The following is a 23,443-nucleotide window of genomic DNA, read 5'->3' as shown; positions in this document are numbered from 1 at the left end:
AATGGTAATTATAATTTTTGATAAGTAGCATTATGATTTTTAATGCCTCAGACTTCAGATGCATAAGTAGAATTTTCCAAATAAATAGCTGTTTGTTTTCTGTCCCATCAAATAAAACCTAAATGATGAATTGTGCATGAATATAATTTTTAGAGCTACAAAGAGAAAAACAAAGTTCCTATAAATCAGAAGAAAATATAGAAGAAAAATTTGTTAATTTGGGGGTAGGAAAAAAGTCCTAAAAAAACACAAACTGCAAATATTTCTTAAAAATACTTTGACAAGGTTGACCAAATCATAATTTCAAACTTTTATATGAGATACCTGAAAAAGAAGTGGTAAAATGGGAGAAAATAAACACAATATTTGTCATAGAATGATGATACAACATTTGTAGCAAACTCTACAAATTAGTAAAAATGACACCAAAAAATAAAAGAAAAAAAGAAAAATTGAGAAACAGATATAAATTTGAAATTTTTATGGCAGGACATGTGAAAAGATGCTCAACTTTGCCAATGATTGGGAAAATACACATTAAAATGGGAGAGTTATTTAGCTCTCAGGTGGCGAACATTAGGAAGTCTGATGAACAGCGTGCTACTGCAGGGGCGAAATGACCTCCTTCGTCCGTGGCCTTCAGGCAAGTCCTCGGCAGCCTTTGAAAAGGTCGACAGAGCAGTGACTATTGAAATTAAACTGTCTTTCCTTCTACATGGCAAACCTCACTTTTGCACTCCTGTCTTAGAAAAAGAGTCAGTTGTGTATACAAATAGGTAAGTTTGAGGCTCTTCATTACTTGTAAGAGGTAAGAACCAAAAACACTGTAGTAGTCCAACGTGAAGCAACGGTCAAATGAAGCTTGGTGCTCCTCTACCGAGGACTACTACGCAGCAATCAGCAAGACCGACGGCCTAACTCATGCTCTCCCCAGCACGAGTGAAAGCAACCATACTTACAACAGGGCCTCGTTGATACGACACCTGAAGGGAAGAAACCATTAAAAATGTATTTCTAGGAGGATGCACAAGTAATTGGTCCCAGGGACTGCGCCTGGGGAGGGTAAGTCACTTTTCCCTTCAGACCTTATTATAGTGTTTGGTTGATTTATCCTGTGTTTGAGCATTATTATTTTAGCTGTTAAGAGAAGATAGTATTAATTTTTTAATTCTTTAAAAAGCTTTCCAGAGACAAGTTTTAAGTAAAGAAACTAAAGAACAACATTTGCATTGTACCGTCTCAGTAAAAGAATCCTCATAAAAAACAGAAGTACATTTTTGTTCCAACGGATGCATGTAAACACTTGGAACCAGGACGGGAGGCCGCCTGTCACCAGTGTGTACGTCTGAGAAGAGCCGGGCGGCAGAACGATTACTGGAATGTGTGAGAAAGTATTCATCGATAACTGGAAACATTTTTAAAATGTTACCTTTGGAAAATAAAGTGAAACTGTGTCAGAAGAAAGTGCATGTTTATTTCAATCAAAATAAGTAACATTAAAAAGATTGGCATATTTCATTGTTTCATTTTCTAATTTATACACTTAGTTTTATTCAAATATCACATTATTGTAGCATAAGAATGTTTATTTCACAAATGACTTTTAAGTTTATAGCCACAATTTCCCCACATGTTTACATGATCACCTCTTTTTCTCTACACTTTCTAAACATTAAGTACAGAATTTGTTAGAAGTTAAAAAAAGAAACCCATGTTCTTTCTGCTGAATAATATATCATTTTTCACTGAAAGATTATTAACCTTTTGGATATCAAAAACTGAAGCCGCTGGGGTCACATTTATTGGTAGGACCCAAAATAGCCCTGAGGTCTAAATAGGAAAATACCTCTTAGAAACTAAACAAAAAAACTCTCACTTTGAAATAAAGCATTATGATATTTACAGAATTGTATCTGGACTAACATTTTTACGATTTCCAGAAACCTGCCAGATTTTCAGAAATGACAATGAAAATAGCTTTACGTTCAGAAAACAGAGCTTAGATCACTGGAAGCCGGGTACCCCATGCAGACATGTGTTCACAGACACCCGACAAACGCCAGGCAGGATGATTCGAATGAAGAGAATTTTAATGAGATTAGCTCTTTCTGTTTATTTGAATGCGGCGTATTATTCAAATTCCATAGGAGGTTCCAAAGGCTCGCAGGGCTGCTGGTGGCGTTTATGGGTGTACAGCTTCCTTGTATGGTTTTCATCAAACTTGACGTAGCTGCGTGGTTCCAAACCAGCTTCCAGAACTTCTGCTCCCAAACTAGTGTTAAAGTGCTTCCATGCGAGTCCCCAGAACTTCGCCAACATCAGGTCAACAACTGCCAAGCTCCACCCTGGAGGGCGGCCTCAGTTTGGTTTCCCTTCTACATTGTCCTTAAAAAATATATAAAGGTGTCACATCATGATGAAACAATTTCTTCCCAAACTCAAACTATGTTATTACCTTTGATTAGAGTGTCTGACACTTAGGCAGACTTGGGAAAATCTTAGCACCTCTTAAGGGTAGATTCTATGGTTAACCTGATGCCAATCTTCAGGGGAGTTGGCCCCCAGCCAGCAGCCATGGCTGAATGCCTAGCAGGGCTCTCCCGGCAGAGTCCTCTCTGGCCTGGGGCCTCACCAGCTCAAGGATGTTCCTCAAGGGCAGAGAGACCCAGACCTGGCTACAGGACCTCACCAAGGGGCTCTGATATTAGTCACCCAGGCAAACACCACTCTCAAGAAAAAGGCCTGCATGACAACATGCTGGCTGTGTCATGTCACATTGGCCGGAGTGCTCACAGCAGCCTTGGGCTTGCAGTCCTCCTGAATACACACCATCTAAGCAAGTCACACCTGGCATTCGCTGGGAGCCACAGTGAAGGCACAGCAGCAGTCACCTTTGTGAGCAGAAAGCCAGGTCTCGTTTCAGGTCTTGAGTGGGCACGTGCGTGGGCACTCACCCTTACCACACACTGTCCACTTTGACACAGCTGGCGGCTGAGGGCCGCCATCACGCTGCAGGAGCCACGCCTTCCACACAGGTCTCATTTCAGGCTGGCACAGAGAAAGGGAGTTGTGTATGCAGCTCTGGCATTCGCCTGAGCCACTCAAAAATTAGTTCATCGATCCAGGTAGTGGTCGGGCTTTCTACTTCTTTCAAAAATCCTCCAGAGGTAGATCTTCAGCCACTCATTTTAAATGTTAATGAAGGAATGTGAATTCAAGGGCACAGAAGTGAGCAGCTGACTGAAGAGTTACACACAGGAGCCCAAAACAAGTTCTAGGTGCATCGGGGTGCGCGATCGAGAAGAGAGGAGTCTGCGTTTCAGGAAGAACCGTTGTTGTTAGTGCCTTGTGGCCGACAGCAGCGCAGCTGTGACGATTTTCTGCCCAAGTCCAGCTGTTGTCATAATTGTGACTTTGTTGTTCAATAAGGAGTGATTTTGCTCCACCTTCGTCCGTTCCTTCCCCTGGAGACCCTGGCCCTCCCAGCAGCTGCCCGGATGCGACGGGGCTAAGGCGAGCGGGCTGCAGGGGAAACCGAGGCCTGGGCCCAGGGGAACAGGCCCTGAGGGTTTCTGTGTGCAGAGTATCCACAGCTGGGCACAGAATCCGAACAGCTCCCCGCCACGGAACAGAAAGGGTCCTGAGCACTTGCCCAATACTGTAAACAAGACAAAGTGCTAGCATTTTATCACATAAAGGACTGGTTGTGACTCGGCGCTTCCAATAGTTTGTGATAAATCTTAATTCTGTCGGGAACAACCATACAGTATTAGAATGGAAAAATGAGCACGCATGAATCTCCAGGTGAGCCCGGAGGAAAAAATAACACCTGACTAACAGCAGGGCTGTAACTCCTTTCACAGAGCAAGCTTAGCAAAATTATGAAAAGATGGTCTTCTCTCTTCGTGTAGTGTGGACAGGGGAAACACAGTGCCCTTGCCAGAGGCGGCAAAAGACAAATCACAGCTCCTTCTTAGCCTTGGCTCATTTATTTACCTCTCAGGGATGCTTTTCTTCACAACTTGTCACCCATGCTTCTTCCGTGGGGACAGCAGGCTTCGCATCCTCTGGAAGACCAGGGTCTGGCCCCACCTCATGGGTTCAGTTTCACAGACAACGGCCTCGTCTCCACTCACACCGGACTTCCAGAGCCCTGGCCACGCACTGACAGCAGGAGAAAGTGGGCAGAGGCAGCCTGGAAGGGGCCTTCTGTACCCACAAGTCCCATTTTCCAGCTGACATCATGAAATCTATCCTTTTCTGCAAAGTGAGCCCCAAGTCTTAGGGGGGCCTGCAGTGGAGATGACAAAGGTATTGCAGTTTCCCATCCTCCTATTCCTGAGGTGGCTCATGCAGCCTATCGGGAGGACAGTCAGGAAAGCCAAGGTCCATTATGTCATGTGCCGCGTTTCCCTAGTGTAGCCCAAGACAGGACACCCAGGTCATTCCAGACGGGCTCTCCCAGTCTTCCCTCCTCCTTCCCAGCACTGAGCTTGGCGCTGGTCTGGCCTCGGCGCACGTGATCCACACGAGCACGTAGAGAACTGAGTCATTTCACACCACGCACTCCAGCATCAGATGGAAGGGCGGGACAAGCAGCGAATAGCCCACCTCGGTGATCACAAAGACCACTATCCCCAGAGGGGGCGAATTTTTAAAAATAAATACAAAGGTTCCCATCCACAAGAGGCAACTGAGAGGTACTGAAGCGACTCCGCATCCACCCCAGAGCCATTTCGGCTGCCAGGGTCCCTGGTGTCCGATAACCAAGAAATCTCAACTGAGGGGCGATTCCCAGACGTCTCCCTCCGAAATAGCAGCACTGATGTGGTCTTAGAAACAGTTCTTTCATCTAGTTTAATCATAATTCACACAAACACTAAAAAATATTAAAATATACTTCAACTTTCTCCTAACTACGTTTATATATAAATCCCTGAGAAGGTACCTGTCAACTTGAAATTTACTATTTATAGTTAATCAACATCAGGAGTACATGCAGACACCACACCCTCCGCTCTCTGTACATGGGGTTTGGGGTGTTGTCATCTGTCAGGAGAGAAACGTAGGACTCCCTGCCCAAAGGGTGGGGCGGGGGGGGGGACTAAATTCTAAAGCAACTGCACAGACGCTGGAGAATCTGCTCTTCATTTACTATGGGGTGTTTGGAGGTCACAACATGATCATTCAACAGGGACACCGTGTGCCTCTCATTCTGGCCTTGCTTTTCTGACCTTTTTAGACCTCAGAGTAGTAGGGCTAGGGATAAGCTAGGCACTTAGCCAAATCTGAAGAAAATGGGCAGAGGAAGAAAAGGCAAATGAGGAAAAAAAGAGGAGGCAGAGCGGGTAGCAGAGAAAAAATGTGACAAGGCCAGGAAAACATATGAAAATCAGAAGGGGCCCATCAGTGCCCCTGCCCCGATGGACACTGGAGGACAGGAGCAGGGAATGACCCTGAGTGAGACGAGGCAGCCAGCCATTCAAAGCAACAAAAATACATAAACACAAAAAAGTGGCCTTAAACAAAATGCCAGATAGGACCAGCAGGGAGACTGCTGATGCTTTCACCTTGGGGACCAGCCCTCATCTCATCCAAGGGGACTTGGCCAATCCTACTCGTAGCCACCAGAATCACCTGCAGCCAACTACTACCAGCGATGCCCAAAGGAGGTCCAGACCTCTGTGCCATTCTTCTTGTGCCTTTCTGGGACGAGGGAGGAACTCACTACAATCTGGGTTTAAAAGCTGAATTATCACCACAACTATTTCCCACCAGTTCAGGTGCACTATGCGATATTGAGGGTTTGGGGGAGGTAATATGAGACCCCTGATGGCCCATTGACTGATGGTGCTGAGTGGGAAGGGACAGAGAGAGGCCAGTGCCCCTCACACTCACAGCATGAGACATCCAGGCATGGGCCCCAGAGTAGCAGGGAGCACAGTTTGACCTGCAAATCCGGGATTATTATGAAGGCCTTCTAAATCCGTCTGTAATGTTTTAAATCTAGAGCTTCCAGGCAGGATACTATTTAAATAAAGTGCTGTCAGTAGTGCATATGTGACATACTCTACAACCCACATGGCCAGTAGAATTTTTCAGTGCTTTATAGATTCAGGGAAAAGAAGTATGGACAGGAAACTCCCATTGAGAGCTAGGGGCCCAGGGCAAATCAGCTCCATGCTCTGCCAAAGTCCCCACACCTTGGAAACCCCACAAAGTCAGCGTGAGGATAACCTGAACCTCGGGACAGTTATCAAAGGAAAAATAAAAGTCCGCACCAGCAAATCTTTGGAACTGCGTCTGGAGGAGGGAGCCACCCGGCCCACTCGAGGACAGTTTGCTAAAACAAGTCTGCTCACAGTCAACGCTCATCCCTGTTCCTCTACAAGTTACTGCTCTCCACTTCCGTGGTTTTCAGGCTGGGTCCCTTATTCTTTTTGTATTGTTTCATATTTTAAGAACATCTGAATTCAATTTATCAAAGAGCACATGACTTAATTTTGTATTCCTAATAATAACTTACTAGATTTGTCCCCATTTTGTTAAGAAATGTTTCCTCTTAGTCTGTTCTTGAATATGGCAAAGATTTAGTATCCAGCTTATCTAAAATCCCTTGCTTAAAATGAGTTTAGTTCTAGCAATAAATACATTTCTCTATGCACCATTTCATGCTTTGGCAATAGCTTTTTCTTCATTATTATTAGCGTATAAATAAGAGAGCTTGAAAAATAAGATACAAGGCAATCTGATTCCTGTCTTGCGTGATCGTTTTGCTGTAGAAATGCCTCCATCAAATAGAAACAAACATTTGGCATCACTTAATGAAATTAACAAGAACATACAGGGCTATGTGTACCCAGAATGAAATGGGGAGATCAAAAACAAAGAGCAAAATGGGGGAGAATTTCACAAATTCCGTGTGGAATCATAGTGATATCACAAATAATTATTGCTAGAAACAGTCTTCACAAAAATGCATTAAAACTGTCTTAAATACAAACAGTCCCACCACTAGTAAAATGCTGCAAATTTTATCGTGATTTAAAATACAAAATTATACAGAAAATGCCCTTTGATAAATTGATTTGAAAATTTTTTCTTGAGGTTCTCAATGTAGACTCTTAGGCAAATTGCCCACTAGGTATATTGATTGCTAGGGGAACTGGTTCTAGGCAAAGCAATTTGTGCTGTGCCACCTCACTCTCAGATGCAGCCTGAACAAACATGGACAGCTTTGTGGCCCCGCAGAGGATACTGTCCTGGAGGGCCCTGAGCAGCGAGGGTGGGTGGGAGGCGCACCCTTGCTAGCGCTGAGCCACGCAGCCTCCCCACTGCCCCCTATCGGGGCTCTGGGTGGCGCTGCATCCAGACTCAGCTCCCCTCACGTCCTTTTCCTCCAGGGCACCACCCGCCTTTCCTTCTCTGCTGCTGCCACCCGCTGTTTCTCTGCCTCTTCCGCCTTCCTCCTTTCCTCTTTGGCCTCCTTGTACCGCCATTTGGGGAGCTGCAGGTGGGAGCTGTCCTTGGTGCTGCCCTTCACGGGCACCCGCTCGGGCTGGAAGGTGGGCGCTGGCGCCTTGGTGATGCGCACCCTGGGGATGACCATGCCCGGCCGCATGCTGCTCCTCCTCAGCAGCTGTAGGGGTAGGAGACTGGCCTTCCGTGGGGCACCTGGCTGCTGCAGAGACCGGAGGCTGGCTCTCTGGGCCGCCTCTCTGGAGACGCCCCCAGCGTGGGAGGTCCGGATTCGCTCCTCGGTGCCCCCTGCCTTGTCCCTCTCCTGGGCATATGTGTCCAGGGCCCCAGGAGCCTCCAGGATTTCTTGCACTGCTAGCCGCCGTTTTCCCACACAGGGGGGGTTCTCGGGGCACACAGTCTGGCAGGCGATCACCACAGCTGGACTGTAGAGACTTGTGGTCATCCTGACCATGTGGTCCAGTACCCCTCCATCCTCCAGGCCCTGGCGTGAGCGGGGGCTTAGCGTGGACCGCACAAACTTGGTGAGCCTCTGCAAGCAGTTTTTGGAGTCTGCAGACTTCGAAGACCCCTCGAGGGGCAGTGGCAGCTCTGGTTTGTACCTTTCCCCAAACTGCTCCGGGAAGGGTCGCTCCAGCAGCCTCTGGATGAGGCGCACTGCCTCCACCCGCCCCGTGTACGTAGCCCACTCCTGAGGCGACATCCCGCGGCGGGGGTCCCTGGCGTGGACATCTGCCCCTGAAAAACACAAAACACGACCTGTTATGAGTGGAGGCAACAAGGGCTTTTCTCTTCCACAGGCAAGAAAAAAAAATCACTGGAATGAAAACAAAGGTCAAACTTCCAAATAACAGAATCTACCCCTAGCCAGGTGGATGAACCTGCCTCTGACCCGCACCTGCTGCGTTTCCTACTATAACACAACCGCACCTTTAAGTGCACCATTTAATGGTTTGTTTTCCCAAATGAAACCCCCTGAAGTCAGCACCTCAGTCCTGGAATTTTTAAAGAAATGAGATTTCGTGGCTTTTCATCCATGGGGAGATGATGACAACAAAGGTGCTATGTGAACACAGGGCTGATGCTGCTAGAAGGTTCTAAACCTTCTAACAGTAACAGTTGCTTGCATTCATTCATCACCTCACCTTTCCCTCACAGACTCTGTGAGGATGGCTATGGTTGTTACGTTACAGAAACGTGAGGCTGTTCACTCCTCCCGTACAGAGGCCACATCTCACTTGTTTTTGCATCCTGAACACAGGACATCCTGGCTGGTAGGAGGCATGCATTCAGTACAGGTTTGTTACAGAATGGATGGTAGTCACAGTGGGCGGGGGACCTGCCTCGCAGCTGGTGAGAGAGCAAGTCTCCTGACCCTCAGCCCCATGCTTCTCCCCCCCACCCCCCACAGGGCAGTCCTTCCTTGGGGATAGTTTTCTGTGTCAGCCTGGCCAGGCTCTAGTTCAGGGATTTAATCAAACACAAATCTAGGTGTGCTGTGAAGGTATTTGGTAGATGTGGTTAACATCCATGAGCAGCTGACTTGAAGTCAGGGAGACTACCTGAAATAATGTGGGTGGGCCTTGTTCAATCAGGTGAAGGTCTTAGAAACAAAAGCTGAACTTTCTGGAGAAGAGGGACTTTGGCTTCAAGACTTCAGCATCAGCTCCTACACAAGTGTCTAGCCCGTTGGCCTGCCTACAGATGTCGAGCTTGTCAGCTTCCCAAACCACATAAGCCAATTTCCTAAAACAAATCTCTTAATAAAATAAATGTCTTAATATATATCACCCATTGGTTCCATTTTCCTGGAGAACACTGACTCCTACATCTTCATAGCCTCACTTACACTAGTCACTTCCTTAATAAATCTCCCCCATCCCACTCACTGCCCCCTCCTAATATTTTATAAATTTCAGCTTGGTAGTAAAATAAGAATTAATAAGGAATTGCTGTTCAATTCATCTTGGTCCAATCTCAGCCCCATATACAGTTAAAAATCATCCAGGATTTCAAGCCCCATTAGTCATGTTTCCACTGGCAGCGATGTGGAGAAGTGGGGCAATTATCCAGTCTGCGAGCTCCCTGGGACCAGGCCAGGCAGAGGCTTCTATCCCACACAGACCCAGGCGTCTGACCTGTGGGCACTGGTCAGGAGGTGCTGAAATGAGAGCAGCAGGGGACCCCGGCAGCCCCCACTGGCCCACGACCCAGGCAGATCCTGCTCACCTGATTTCACCTGGTAATGCCTTAATTCTGTGACACATTAAAGAATAGCCATATTAGAAGAGTGGTAATTATTTAGAACTGGAAATCAGGATGGAACTCATTAGCTAGAGTACAATTTATAAACGGACTGAAATGAAAGGGGGCAGTAAAAATGTCATTGCAAAAAATAGATGACACATTAAACATTAATTAATTGCATGTCACTTAAAAAAAAGGAACAAACTGCAAAATTAAAATCTTAATGAACACTGCTTGAAAGAGACATTTTTCAAATGCTAATGGAGAACTGAAGGAGCAGCTGTCCAGAGCGGGGCTCACCTCTTCCTGTTCCTCCTGTCCCTTTTCAAGATGATCTTGGAACACACAAACATCCTAAAGAACAAAGGCCTTCTAACTGTAACACGGCCCAAGAATCGTATTCATGTTACAAGTCAGGGATTCGCTTCCTGAAGGAATTACTATGAAGGGTAATATTAATGGCCTGGTTGTGGTGACTAAGTCATGAGAGACAAGTTCTGATGATTCACACTACCCGTACAGGGTGGGGCAAAAGCAGGTTTACAGTTGTGGGTATGAGAAACACAGTGTATTCTTGTGTTATTATTTATCATATTATTTTTCCATACAAACAAATGCAAACCTACTTTGCCCCACCCCATATAGCTTTTAGAGAATATGGAAAACTTCCAAAACACTACTGTATCCATCTTCTCCCCGTGAGGCTATTGGCATCCTCACCTCCCACCCAACGCTGTTTCACCCAGGGCGCCAGCCATGCAGACGAGAGTTGGGATCCGGCCAGTGGGTCCATTTGCTGCCGTGCTGAGTACTGTGAGTTGTCTACACAAAATCCTCTATTTTATTCAAGGGAACTACGTACTCAGTTCTAGGCAATGCACCATGAATGGTCTAGCCCAGGGTTTTGCAATCTTGGCACCATTGATTGACATTTTCGGCCAGATTGTTTTGTTGTGCAGGTGGTCCTGTGCATTGCAGGACTTTTAACAGCATCTCTGATCTCTACCCACTAGCTGCCAGTAGCATTCCACCAGTTGTGAAAACCAAAAATGTCCCAGACCTTGACAAATGCAATCCTGTTCCCCATTGGAGCCCCGAAGAGAAGGCTGTTGCATCCTGCTGAGAGGGACAAATACGGCGGGGGCTGCTGCTTCCTGTCTGAAGCATGAATCTGCAGCCTGGAGCTGTGATGACCATCTTGCAATCATCAGGTGACCAGTAACCAAGCCAAGGGTGGGGCGGGGCACGAAGTGGACAAGAGGAAGGAACCTGAGTCTGTGATGTCCTCATGGCCCAGGAGCTCTGCATGATGACTGCCTACCTCAAAACTTCTAGTGAGGTCTGAAAAACACATGACATCTTCCTTAAACCACCATCAAGCCAGGATCGCTGTTCCTCATGGCAGAAAGCACTCTAAACAGGTCCTAAAGGAAAACAAGCTACCTTCCCTCACTCATTCTCAGGCTGCTTTTCCCAGGGAGTCTTGGCCAGGTCCATGGAAACAGCTGCAGACAAGCAGAGCCTGAGATGCATCACTTCCTTCCCTGTTTCCCCACCAGCCCCCATCCCCATGTTATCTGTCCTTTGAAGCCCAGTTGTATCTCCCTCCTGCCCAGAAGCCTTTCTGGTCACATGGGACACTGTGGACCAGTCTCTGCAGACCTCCTCCTGTGCCCCCTCTGGCCTATATCTTGGGCACTTGGGATACAATCAGTATGACAAGTCAGGACACAGGGTCACAGGGTTACCCCGGATGGGCATCAGGCCACCTATACTCCACCCCACTGCACAAAGGGGAACTGCCACTGGTTTAACATGCCCAGGAGCCCCCAGCCCTAAAGGACCCAAGTTGGAGGATAAATACCCCAGCTGCCCTGGAGCACCTCCACCAGTAATTCCTGAGATGTCTTGTACTAGTCTTTTCGAGGTTCCAGGAAGGGCTAACTGCCCACAGGAATCACCAGCTCATCAGCACAATTCCTGTCATCCTGGTCTCACTTCCTTATCCTTCGCACCACTTCCCAAGATCATCTTCCAGAAAAACTGCTTGCCCTCAACTCCTTGCCTCAGGGTGTGCTTTCATGGGTACCCACGCTAAGACACTGCCCTACATGATACAGAACGCCTAGTTTTTAGCCCTTTTTCTGCTTAACAACTTGAAACTATTCCAGCTGGACAAATTCTTCATTCACAGGAAATTCATGTTTTCCTTATAAACAGAAAGAAAGCTTTGAGTGGTATCATACTCTTTGGCTGTCCATGAGCACACAGTCAGGGTTAGCCTGGGACAGAATGGCCACACGGTCAATACCGTGCGTGCTCCCTGTTCCTCAGTAAACAAGCCTCCCACACCTACTACTTTTCTGTGTGGAACCACAAATGACTTCGCAGTTTTTTGTTTGCTTGGCTTTGCTCCCCAGGTGCTGCGGCAATTGCATCACACCCCGGGTGGAAGGCCAGCTCTCGCAAGCACGTCCGGAACCGGCCAGCCTCCACCAGGTTCTGTCTGTCTTCAGAGATGATCGCGTCCTCCACACAGCTTCCCCAAGCCACTTATTTAAATAGACCTGTCACTTTGCGGCATTAATATTCATTCCATTGAGTTAACAAGGGTTCTACAGCCTTCCTTGTGATTCTCATCAGCAGAGCCAACAGTATTCCTTGGGAAGCCAAAAGCCAAAGAACCACTAAATCAGCTTTTCAGAAGCTGGTTATATTTATAGTAAAATCCAAAGTCCTGATAATTCTAACATGACTTTGTTCTGCCTGACAAGGGAAGATAGGAGCTGTTATGTACCTGTAGGTTCTCAACTATTGGGAAAGGCAAACAGTTTAGGGGGCAACCAGTTCAATGATTCATCACTTCTAAGAGGAAATGGTTCTTATTGAATCTAATGAAATTGCAACTCGGAGACTCAAACTCAGGAGCAGAAACACACGCAGTTACAGGAGAATTCCGCACTTGACAAAATGAGAAGGAGATACACACCTTTACCCCGACCATTAATATGTAGTAATGCTAATGAGCACCTTTTGCTTTTGAAGGAACCACAGGATGACCATCCTGGGTTGGCCCGCAAGGTGCCTTCCGCGGCTGCACAGAAATGCCAATCCAAAAGAAATACTCGGGCATTCGTACCTTTAAACGCTTTAACTTTTCTTAATATGGATAAGACAAAAATGCTTGTGCAATTTTTTAAAATATCTTAACAACTATCTTATTGCTGTCCACCAAACCCTGGGAAGACATTCAAGCACATTTTTTCCTTTTATAACATACATACACGTCTACTATAAAAGGAAAATGACACTCGCTTTCCTGGGAGAAAGAACCATAAACTAACATAGTAGTAACAGTAGAAAATGAAAATATTCTAGAAGTTAGACACTACAACCAAAGCCTTAACAGGGTGGGGCAAAAGCTCCCTGAAAAAGATGTCAGGTTTTTATTTTAAGGAGGAATATAGGACAAGATGAAAAGAAGAAAGTATACAAGAGGGAAAAAATTCTCTTTCCACATTTTCCCTCTTTTCACATTTACACTAGTGACATCAGTGGTTCTCGTTGGGGAGCAACTATACTCCCAGGGGACACCCGACAAAGTCTGGAGACAATTTTGGTTGTCGAACCTGGAGGATGCTACAGTCACCTGCTGTCAGAGGCCAGGGATGGGCTAAGCACCCATCTATTCCCAGGACAGCCCCCAACCACAAAGAATTACATGGCCCCAAAAGTCAGTAGTGCCAAGATTGAGGAAGCCTGAGTTAATGCTTATTGCCTTTGATAAGAAGGCTTAAGTATCTCAGCACAAGGATACTTTTCAAAGGGAAAAATAGACCATATTTTTGCATTCATTTAACAGACAATTATTGAACACATAAATTCACCAAAAACAATAACAGCAATAATAACCAAAGCTGACTGAAGGCTTCCTTCATCCCAAGCACAAGTCCAAGGGCTTTCTACATGTGAACCCGTTCCGTCCCCATCATGTCTTCCTGCAGTAGCCCCTGTCATTTGCCCCATTTTATGGAAGGGGAAACTGAGGCTCAGAACATACAGTTCAGGGATGAGCACAGTCAAGGCCTGTACCAGGCAGAGTCTAGACTTTGGTGGGGCTGGGCTCACAGCAGAGGACACAGGAAAAGGAGAGCACATAACACCTAATGCCCAGTTTGTTATCCAAATAGCTGAGTGTGGGGGGGGGGGGACATTCAGCAAGGAACACACTGCCTGTGAGCAGTCCCCCTCCCAAGAGACCGAAAAGGGTTTTCTGGAATCCTGTGAACACATAGCCAGTGCCTGCAACGTCCACCAGACCCAGAGGAAAGTAGAAAAGCAACAGAACCTGGGCATTTGCCAGAGCAGCTGGAAGGCAACCAACCTACAGACAAAAGGATTTGTGATTCCAATTACTTCATTGGGAAAAATGCACAGACGTGACTGACACCATGCATTTTGGGTTGAAAGAGTAAATTACTAAAGATCTACACTCAGCTGTAACTAGATCCAGAGCAAAAGCAGGCGAAGCTTCCTGCCAACGCAGAAGCATCATAACCTCCATTTAATCAGGACTGGCATCTCTCCCCCACCCTAGGACCAGCAGGGCGTAAACTGTTGTCTCACTTTCGAAACTGTCAGTGAGTCCAAAGCACAGTCAGTGGGATTAATTTTAAGTATGATCTTTCTCATTTCCAAGAAAGTTTTCATCTTTGAAACCTCTGTCTTCCTTTACTGAGTTTATTTTCCTTACACTATCCTCTGAAACACTCGGGTTAAAGCAGGGGGGGAAAAAAAAACCTAAAACAAATTGTGAATCCTATACCCCATCTCATCACAGGGAAACAACAGGCAGGCTCAGCCTGGAAGACACTTATGGCGGCCAGCATGGAGACGGTCAAGTCACGGACAAGGAGGTGAGACTGGGAAACCTTGCGGACCCCAGGAGACTAGGGACACGACAACTAGGGCCCTGGAACAGAAAAGGGATGTTAATGGAAGAACTGGTGAAATCTGATGAAGTCTGGAGTTTACTGAATAAAGCGTACCCACGTCAGCCTCTCAGGACGATGTTAACAGGGGGGACCAGGGAGGCCTGTGTGGGAGCTCTGTCCTATCTTCGTCACCTTACCACGCATCCGAAATGGCTCCGAAATAAATGTGGTCTAAACAGCACTACTGGCCTAGGGTGACGGCTGGGAGAACTTTGTCACTGTCCTCAGGACACGACGATGGGAGGGTAAATGCCGCCTCTCTGGGAACTCATGGCACCATGTGGGACTGGCTGAACCCAGGGCCAAGAACAAAACAAAATAAGTTAAAATAATGAAATTAAATAATCAACAGCAGCATCTCACACTGATTGAGATGTTAGAGGCTCACCCTGTGCTGGACCCTGGGTGCGTACTTCACACACATTTTCTCAATTCATTCTCAAAATAACCCAACGAGACTGCTGACGATGATTGCAGCTCCATTTTAGAGTCAGGGAAAGAGCTAGAGATTCGTCACATGGAATTTAGCACAGTAATTTAGTTCATTAAATCTGAGTAGCTCTTGAGAATTTACCAAGTGTTGTCATATTTCATCCTCAGGGCGGTGAGAAAGAAGTCACCGCTCCCATTTCAAAGATGGACATAGGGAGGCTCAGAGACGGAAGTGCTTCCTCTAAGATGATGATGTCATAAAGGGCAAGGGGTTGATCCAAAGCTATAGACTGAGACCATTCCATTCTGTGACACATCATAGAAAAGGTAGCTGCCACACATCACATCACTTCGCGACTCCAACCACCAGCAAGGGGGGACCTAGGATGACAACTGGGCTGATGCCACCATCCCTGTGCCCACCTTCAATAGGACAGACTAGCCGCTCAGAGCCAAGACCAGAATGCACATTTCACAAGAAGAACACGGGCAGGACTAGGCTAAGGGGCAATGGAAGAGCTCATCAGGGAGCAAGGAAGGGCAACTAATACCGTGACCTTTGACTCCACCCTGAAGTTGGCTGCCTTTGTTCTGTTTGTTTCACCTTAAATGATGATAGCCATATACCTCAAAGAAACTGATCTTTGTTGCAACCTCTAGTCTTAGTTTCCACAGGACTGATTCATCCCTTCAACACATACTCCTCAAGGAAGCAAAATCCACATTTCCCAGGTCCCCAGGACCACACAGGACGGGGGAGACATACCTGCTAGCATCAGGGCTCGGATGCACTCCGTTCGGCCCTGCATGGCAGCTTTCATCAGGGCCGTGAACCCAAACACATTCCTCCTTTCAAGGTCAAGTCCAGGGAAGTAGTTCAACAAGTAGTTGGTGATGGTGGCGTGCCCTGCAAAGAGATTTGCACATGTGAATAGACCACACTCCACAGAGTGCTCTTTCCAGTGAGTCGTCCTGGAGGGAGAGAAGCTTGGCAGCGTTGACCTCCCAGGCCAGCCCATGTGCAGGGTGGGAGTTTGCCTCTGAGACCACAAGAAAGAATTCTCATAGAGTCCAGGGAACAGGACGATATTGGGCGCCACCCTGGCCACAGAGGTGCTATCTCTGTGGGTTCATACTTGTTCCCTTTGCCAACCCACTTTGGAGCTCAGCTGTCCTGTCACACTGTTAAGGAGGGGACATGAGCAGCCAGCATGCTGCGGGATGGCATGTGGAAGTGCTGAGCCAGCCTCAGCAGACACTTCTGGTCAGGGGAAGGTCCTGGATGCTGTCAGCTCCCAGCAGGAGACACCAGCGCACAGATGCAAAACCGAAAAACGAGCCTCTGGGCCATTTCCCAGGGCTCCCAGGCTCCGGGAAGAAGAAAGTCATCAGTACAGCAAGAGGATATGCCAGTGCACACTGCCACCCTCTGTTACTGCTCAAAAGTGTCTGCCTCTCTGTCTCTCGTGCACACATGTGCATGCGAGCACACGCAGAGAGACACACAGAAGCATACATGCACATACACATATGGTAACACAGGCCACGTTGCTACCAAGATCCTCAGCCAGAAGCCCCAACAGGTAAGAATACTCTTTTGAGAATATAGATTTCTCCCCTTTATCGTCTTGCACTTCCAAGAGACCTGGCTTTCTGCTGTTCTTACCCTCCTTAGGTGGGTGAAAACAGAGAGCATCGTATGAAAAGCAGTATTCCCAGGGCTCTCCAGGCTCTGCCCCCTGCCCTCCCAGAAAACCAAAATGCAGTGGGAGCGTCCCTCAAACAGTGCTACCTGTGCCACAGAGACAGGCTTTGGGTCAAATGTCCATGCAGCCTAATGCCCACCAGCCGTACTTCTGACGTCAGTGTGGGAAATGACACGCCGCCCTCCCCCAAGTCAGTGCCCTCAGGCAGCGCGCCAGCCTTGGCACTGGTGACGCTTGGGCCAGATTATCCTCAGTGGCAGGGCTGTTCATGCACAGTATGCCCCTTGTCTCCACCCGCTAGACGCTGGCAGCAACCACACCCTCCTCCCCCTCAGGGTGTGAGAACCAAAAATGTTTCCAGACATTGCGAAATGCCCCCTGTAGATGCAAAATCGCCCGGTTGAGAAGCACCACCCTAGAGGCTCAGCCTGCATTGTTTCAGGACCAACCACACCAAGGTGGAAGATGGCTTCCTCTGCTCCTCACCTTCACCCTTCACCCTGCCCCTCACCCCACAGGCGCCCCTCTCAGCTGCCATCTCCACCCTGGCCCTGCTGGTGATGGCTAACATACTCTGGGGCGTACGAGCAGACTGCAGTAGCCCAGGTGTGGGGCTTCGAGGGCATTTCAGCTCACTCTCTGGCCTTAACAGGGCACCGCTCCCACCCCCCAGGGAAGCCTCTGCACCAGGGCGAAGCCAGGACCCATGAGGCTCCTCCCCAGCTGATTTCAGGAAGGGCAATGAGTGAGATTTGGGATGTGGCAAGAGGGAAGGCCTCCTCCGGGGGATGGGCAGCCTGGGGACACAGGCACTTCTCTCAAGGCTCACCCAATTGCCCTGCAGGAGAGAAGGCCTCAGCCAGTGCCACTCAACACTACCTCAGCCACGGGGGCACACGGTGGGGGCTGCTCTCCCATCCTGCTGCCACCACCCCACCCCTGCCTCAGATGGAGGCTGGGACCCAGTGTCCTTCCTCAAGGGCTGATGCCCAAAACAGTATCAACTCCTCATCAACTTCCAAGTTAAAAAAAAACAAGCAACAAAAATTAGAGTGCAGACTCTTCTAGAAGCATCGTTCTCTGCTTATTGTTGATCTCAGCCCACTTTCTGAACTCACTGCAAAAATTAAGTGATGAAACATACAGCTTTTCTGGGAGGGAGACACTAATACAACTGTGTTGTGGGTTAGCCAGCCCGAAACAGATGGGTGCCGCCCTCCAGCTCTGTGACTCACAGGTTCCCACCAGCATCTGACACTTTTTGACTCATTTCAGCCACTCGGCCCTCCACTGTCAGTCACAGGGGAGGGGGAATGCTGGCAGTCAGGTGCCCAAAGCAGCCGAATTGCTGTAAACTGGGACAGGGGTCCTTTGGTCTCAGGTTTGTCATCTGGTTACACGCTCTGTGGCACCTGTCAGTTGGAGTTAGCCAGGGTCCTAGGGAAACGGACTGCAATTCATTCAGAGCCATTTCTTTGACGGCGTGAAAGAGTGTATCTGTCGCAATTTTCAGCACGATGTCCTTTGCACTGATCTCTTCCAAACACTTTGAACAAGCGAGGAGAGGAAAAATCGAAAATCCACAAAGCAAATAGCCCATGATACAGGTCTGTTCTGCATATTATGTTGGGCTCAGAAAACCAACACTGGGCCAACCCATGCTGACCACAGGTGTGAGCTTTCACCACCCATGAAATCACTCCTGGCTCCCCTCTGTCTTTCCCAGAATAGCAGAATAATCCTCTTATCGCACAGATGACCTCATTCAAAGAAGTCAGGGTGGACCTGATGCTTCCAAGAATGTGTCGATATTATTAACCGTTCTTCTTAAACACCATGACAGTTAAACAAAGGGAGCTTTCCTTTTCTTTAGTGAGAAAGGAAAATAGACAGACAGACAAAGAGACAGAACACAGCCTTCCTTGCACACCAAAACCCAGCCCTGCACTATACTGACGTCTAGTCTGAGTGCAGTCCAACTTAGGCCTTATAGAACAGCATTTCCCAAAGTCCTCAGAGGAAGCACTTTTAAAAGGTGGGCCTCACCACACAGGCCCCAAGAACCCCTTGCCCCCATGATCCTTACCCTGCCTAAGAGAAAGACGCAAGTGACCCAAGAAGTAAGTCCATGTGAAACAGCTCCAGTGGGTGAGTAAACAGTGCAGACAGAGGGAGTTAGCTGAGAACACCCAAGGTCAAGTCCCTAGTCTGCCACTTAAAATGTGGGTGGCCCTGGGAAGGTGAGTCAACTTCACCGAGTCCCTGTTTCTGCATCTGGAAAATGGGAGATAACATCAACCTCACAACTGTGAAAATTACAGCGGTAATGTGTTGTACAAAAAGTGCTTGATATAACAGACACATTTCTGGGCAGAAAAGTCCCCAGTGACTGATGCAGGGACCCCACTGTCAAGGAGGTAGAACACAACACACCCCTTAGCTTGTGGGTTCCCTCCAGAGGGCAGAATGGGAAAGGGAGGGGGGAGAGAACTGCACAATAGAGAAACCTGACAGACACAGCCTCAGCCACGTGATCACGGTCAACACCAACAGTGACAAGTCACACCGATAACATGTACTGACAAACAGTCTTTGTTTGACCAAACTTTAGTCAGGCTCTTGAACCTTTTAGGCCCAACTGTGTGTCTCCTTGTAACATCTATTGATAGTTTTAGCAAAAACCCCCCACCTTTGACACCTGATGAAGCTCCTCTTCCCCCACCAACCCCAGGTGATGACTGGTCACCATGGCCTGTCTTAAGCAACAACCCCTGTCAAGGTGCTTAGGTTAGAATCTCTCACACCCCTGATGCTTCCTCTAAATTTTTTCCCCACTGACTTTCACCCTGCTCCTTGGCTGTAAGCCTCTACTTTCCTTTGTTGTACTTGAATTTGAACCCAATCTCTCTTTTCCCATTGCAAAACCCAGTGCAGTGGCCCCTACACCTACAAGATGATCCTGAATAGGATCTGCCTTACCATCTGTAACAAGTGGCATTCAATATTTTATTCTCTAGCAGTACCCTCGATACAATATAGTGAGAACAGCTCTATCCTCTGTGGGCCTTCTCCCCAAAATGCATACAGCTCGTCTCATCATGAGAAAAACACCAGACAAATCCCGATCGAGAGACATTCTACTAACTACCTGACAAGAACGCCCCAAACTGTCGAAGCCATAAAGTCTGAGAACCTTCAGAGCCAAGAGAAACCTCAGGGGTCGTGACAATTAAGTATAGTGTGTAATCCTACACGGGATCCTGAAACGAACAAACAAACAAAAACATTAGGAAAACGGGAAGGAAGTTGGGATAAAGAATGAACTTGAGTTAATAATAAAATGCATCAATATTGATTCATTCATTTGTCAAATATGCCATACTAATTAATGTCAGACCCTCACAGCAGGGGAAACCAGGTACGGGGTACACGAGAATTCTCTGTATAATCTTTGTAGTTTTTCTGTAAGTCTAAACTATTCTAAAGTCAAAGCTTACTTTACAGAAGGGAGAGCCTAGCATAAGGCTACCTGACAAGAGGACAAGGTAGGGGTGATGACTCTCGGCTACCCGACATGGCTCCCCTCCACGCTGCCCCCAAGCCTTACTGATAATGGGCGGAGCTCACCGGGAGGCTGTGATGGGCATACAATGGACCAAAGATAGTGGCTGGGTCCCTGGGAGGTCAGGAGGATGGGAAGAAGTGGTTGACTCAGAACGCTCCTCTAGTGGTGAATAGAGAGACCTTGGTTGTTGTTTGGCCGAGCCACGTAACAGAAAAAGAAAAGCCACAGATGACGCCTGGTCTACCACAGCCCTGGTCCCTGGCTCCACTGTGGACGGCCAATGGTGTCTTTGCTGAAAGTGTTTGGCGTAGAAGCCCATGGTACCCAAGCTTGACCAGATCCTCAAACAGGCTCAACAACACCACTGGGTTTTCCCTTGACTCTCCCCTAATCCCCATGTGGGAAATTTTAAACTTCCCCACTCTTAAGTCACCAACCTCAGAGCAAACCCCTTTCCCAGGGGAATGACACACATTTTATTCAAAGAGGGAACAGAAACCATAAGAAGGGAACTCCCTCAATTTCCCCCATCACACCGCCAACACCCCATGTCCACAAGCAGTCTCTCCTTCCCTCCTGTTGAAAAGGGAGGGCGATGCTTCCCCTAAACATTCCAATGTCCCCTCCCCTCTAGGCCTTGTGCTACCAATTACCTCTTCTTTCTCTTCAACCTCTCCTTCCTTGCAAATCCATCAGATTGCATTCATGGCCCCAATTCTTCACCTTGCTCTCTTCCATGTGACTTCAAAATTTTTCTGTCAAGAACCTGGACATTTGCCAGTGTGACGCAAGCAGAATCTGAAAGCGCACTTACTTGTCTGGACTCCCTGTCACGCTTGTGCCTCAGCCATCTCCCTAAGAAGAACATGCTGAAACTAACTTGACAGTGTCCGGAAGAGAACGAGAAATGCTTGGAGCAAAGCTGCCCCAGGTAAAGTCCCCAAGCACACCCTAGAACAGGGCCCAGCTCCCAGCAGACACGCAGCAAAGGCAGTCAAGATCTGCAGATCCCCAGCCCGCACACAGGCACACGGGCAATAACTTGTTATGCAGCAATATGCTGACGTGCATGCTTAAGGGTCTACCACTATATATATATATATATGACTGTCTTAGTCCATTCAGGCTGCTATTACAGACACCATAGACTGGGTGGCTTAAACAACAAATATTTCTCACAGTTCTGGGGGCTGGGAAGTCCATGCCAGCCGATTCAGCGAGGGTCCGCTTCCTGGTTCATAAATGGCCATCTTCTTGCTTGTCTTCACATGGCAAAAAGGGTGCTCTTACAAGGGCAGTGATTCTATTTAGGAGGGCTCCACCCTCATGACATAATCACCTCCTGATACTGTGGCTTGAGGATTTGGATAGAGCAGGTGAATTTGCAGGGAGGCATAGACATCCAGTCTGTCACAATGACCAACGGCAATCCCTGTGGACCTGTCTCTGCATTCCAGCCGCCGCCATCAATCACTTGACTCCTTTTCAGGCTAACTCCCAGAGTCATCTCTCTCAGTCTCACCACCTACACTCCCCTGCTTCTCCGGAAACGCCTTCCAACAGTCTCCAGGGACTGTCTTGTAGCAAAGTCTAGTGGTTACTAGTCAGCCCTCATGTTACTTGACATCCCCACAGCGTTTACCACGTGTGTCTTCCATCCTTTTTAAACTCTCTTTCCGTGGATATCCTGAAAGCTGACCCATCCAGTTTTCCTCCTGTCTCCCTGGCCACTCGTCCTCAATATTCTTCATGAGCAACCTTGTGCTCTCCTTCCTGCAATGCTGCGGTTTCTCAGACACAGGACCAAGCCACTTCTCCCCCCGTATACCCTCTCTCCTCTCTTGGTGGTCCTGTCTACTCTCATGGATCCAGACCACTTACCTCCATCTCAGTCTCTCCTCCTGGGTTTCTTGCCTACATGTCTGTCTGCTGGCTATTTCATCTTAGGCATCCCAGAAACTCAACATGTGCTTCTTCCAAACCCTCTCCTTTCTCCCATGTTCCTCATTCAGTGATGAATGCCACCAACTACCTAGGTGCCCAAGCCAGAAATCTGGGCTTTTTCTTCAGCCCGCTACCCACACTTTCCCCATCTAAGCCATCATGGAGTTTTGCCAACCCCACCTGTTAAATGTCTTCTAAACCTGTCCTGTTTCTCCACTTCTACCCTTGATCTGGGCCACCACAGCCCACCTGGGGTGCAACCCCTCTCCCAACTGTTCCCCTGATCCCACTGCTGCCCCTCCGTCCATTCTCCATGCCACCTGCATGATAACTTAAAGAAGAAACGCTTGACCAATACAACTACCACTTAAAACCCTCAATGGTTTCCACTCTTTAGATGACATCTCTACACTTGAATGAGCTAGCTCCTTTTTATCCGGCCCTCCTTTCTGAAGGGTAGTAGGGCATGCCACCCAAAAACATGCCACTTTGGCATAAGGATGGTTTTGACCTGAAGGCAACTGAAAAAAAGCGGATGCGAGAAAAGCTGCCTGCCCTCCCCCATCTGTCTAAAAGCAGGACAGAAATGTTTTGCGTTCCCCAGGTCTAATGAGACATAAACAGCACACAGCCCTATGTAAGTGTAAAGTACACAGCATAGTGATCTGACTTCACGTGGTGTGAAATGGTCACCACAGTAAGTGAGCATCCATCACGTCATATGGGCACAAGAAGGGGGGGAAGGAACGCTTGTTTCCAGACGCCACCGGCCTGGACACGCACCAGAGTGAGCTCCGTAACAAACTTTGCTAACCAGCCCAGTCTCCCATTAGTTCCCCTTCCCATGGTTTGCTGCCCTTGGAAAACTAATACTGCTTTCCTTTGTCCCGAAATTTCTCCACAAATTTATTGTTCTTTGGTGAAAATGCTACATAAGCTGAAGCTCTAAGCCACCTCCTTGAGTTACTCATTTTTCCCTGAGGACCTCCCCTGTATACATGTTGATAAAGGCCTGATTCGCTCTGGTCAATCTGTCTTTTATTACAGGTCTCAGTTGAGAACTCAGAAGGGGAGAG

General features: G+C 47.8%; 1 protein-coding gene across 1 annotated transcript in view; it reads right to left on the bottom strand.

Annotated features, from left to right (window-relative positions):
- ANKRD33B (ankyrin repeat domain 33B) overlaps positions 1–23,443 on the bottom strand; it is a 63,689-nt gene continuing 40,246 nt past the window's right edge. The window contains exons 3-4 of the mRNA XM_024578589.4: positions 15,919–16,059; positions 1–8,217 (exon numbers count right to left, since the gene is read on the bottom strand). Of these exons, the coding sequence (XP_024434357.2) occupies positions 7,385–8,217; positions 15,919–16,059 (974 nt within the window). The 3' untranslated portion in view covers positions 1–7,384. The remainder of the gene's footprint in view (positions 8,218–15,918; positions 16,060–23,443) is intronic.

Source organism: Desmodus rotundus, chromosome 1 (assembly GCF_022682495.2).
Source record: "Desmodus rotundus isolate HL8 chromosome 1, HLdesRot8A.1, whole genome shotgun sequence".
In the NCBI taxonomy this organism is placed as follows: Eukaryota; Metazoa; Chordata; class Mammalia; order Chiroptera; family Phyllostomidae; genus Desmodus; species Desmodus rotundus.
This window is presented reverse-complemented; position numbering and strand designations above follow the sequence as displayed.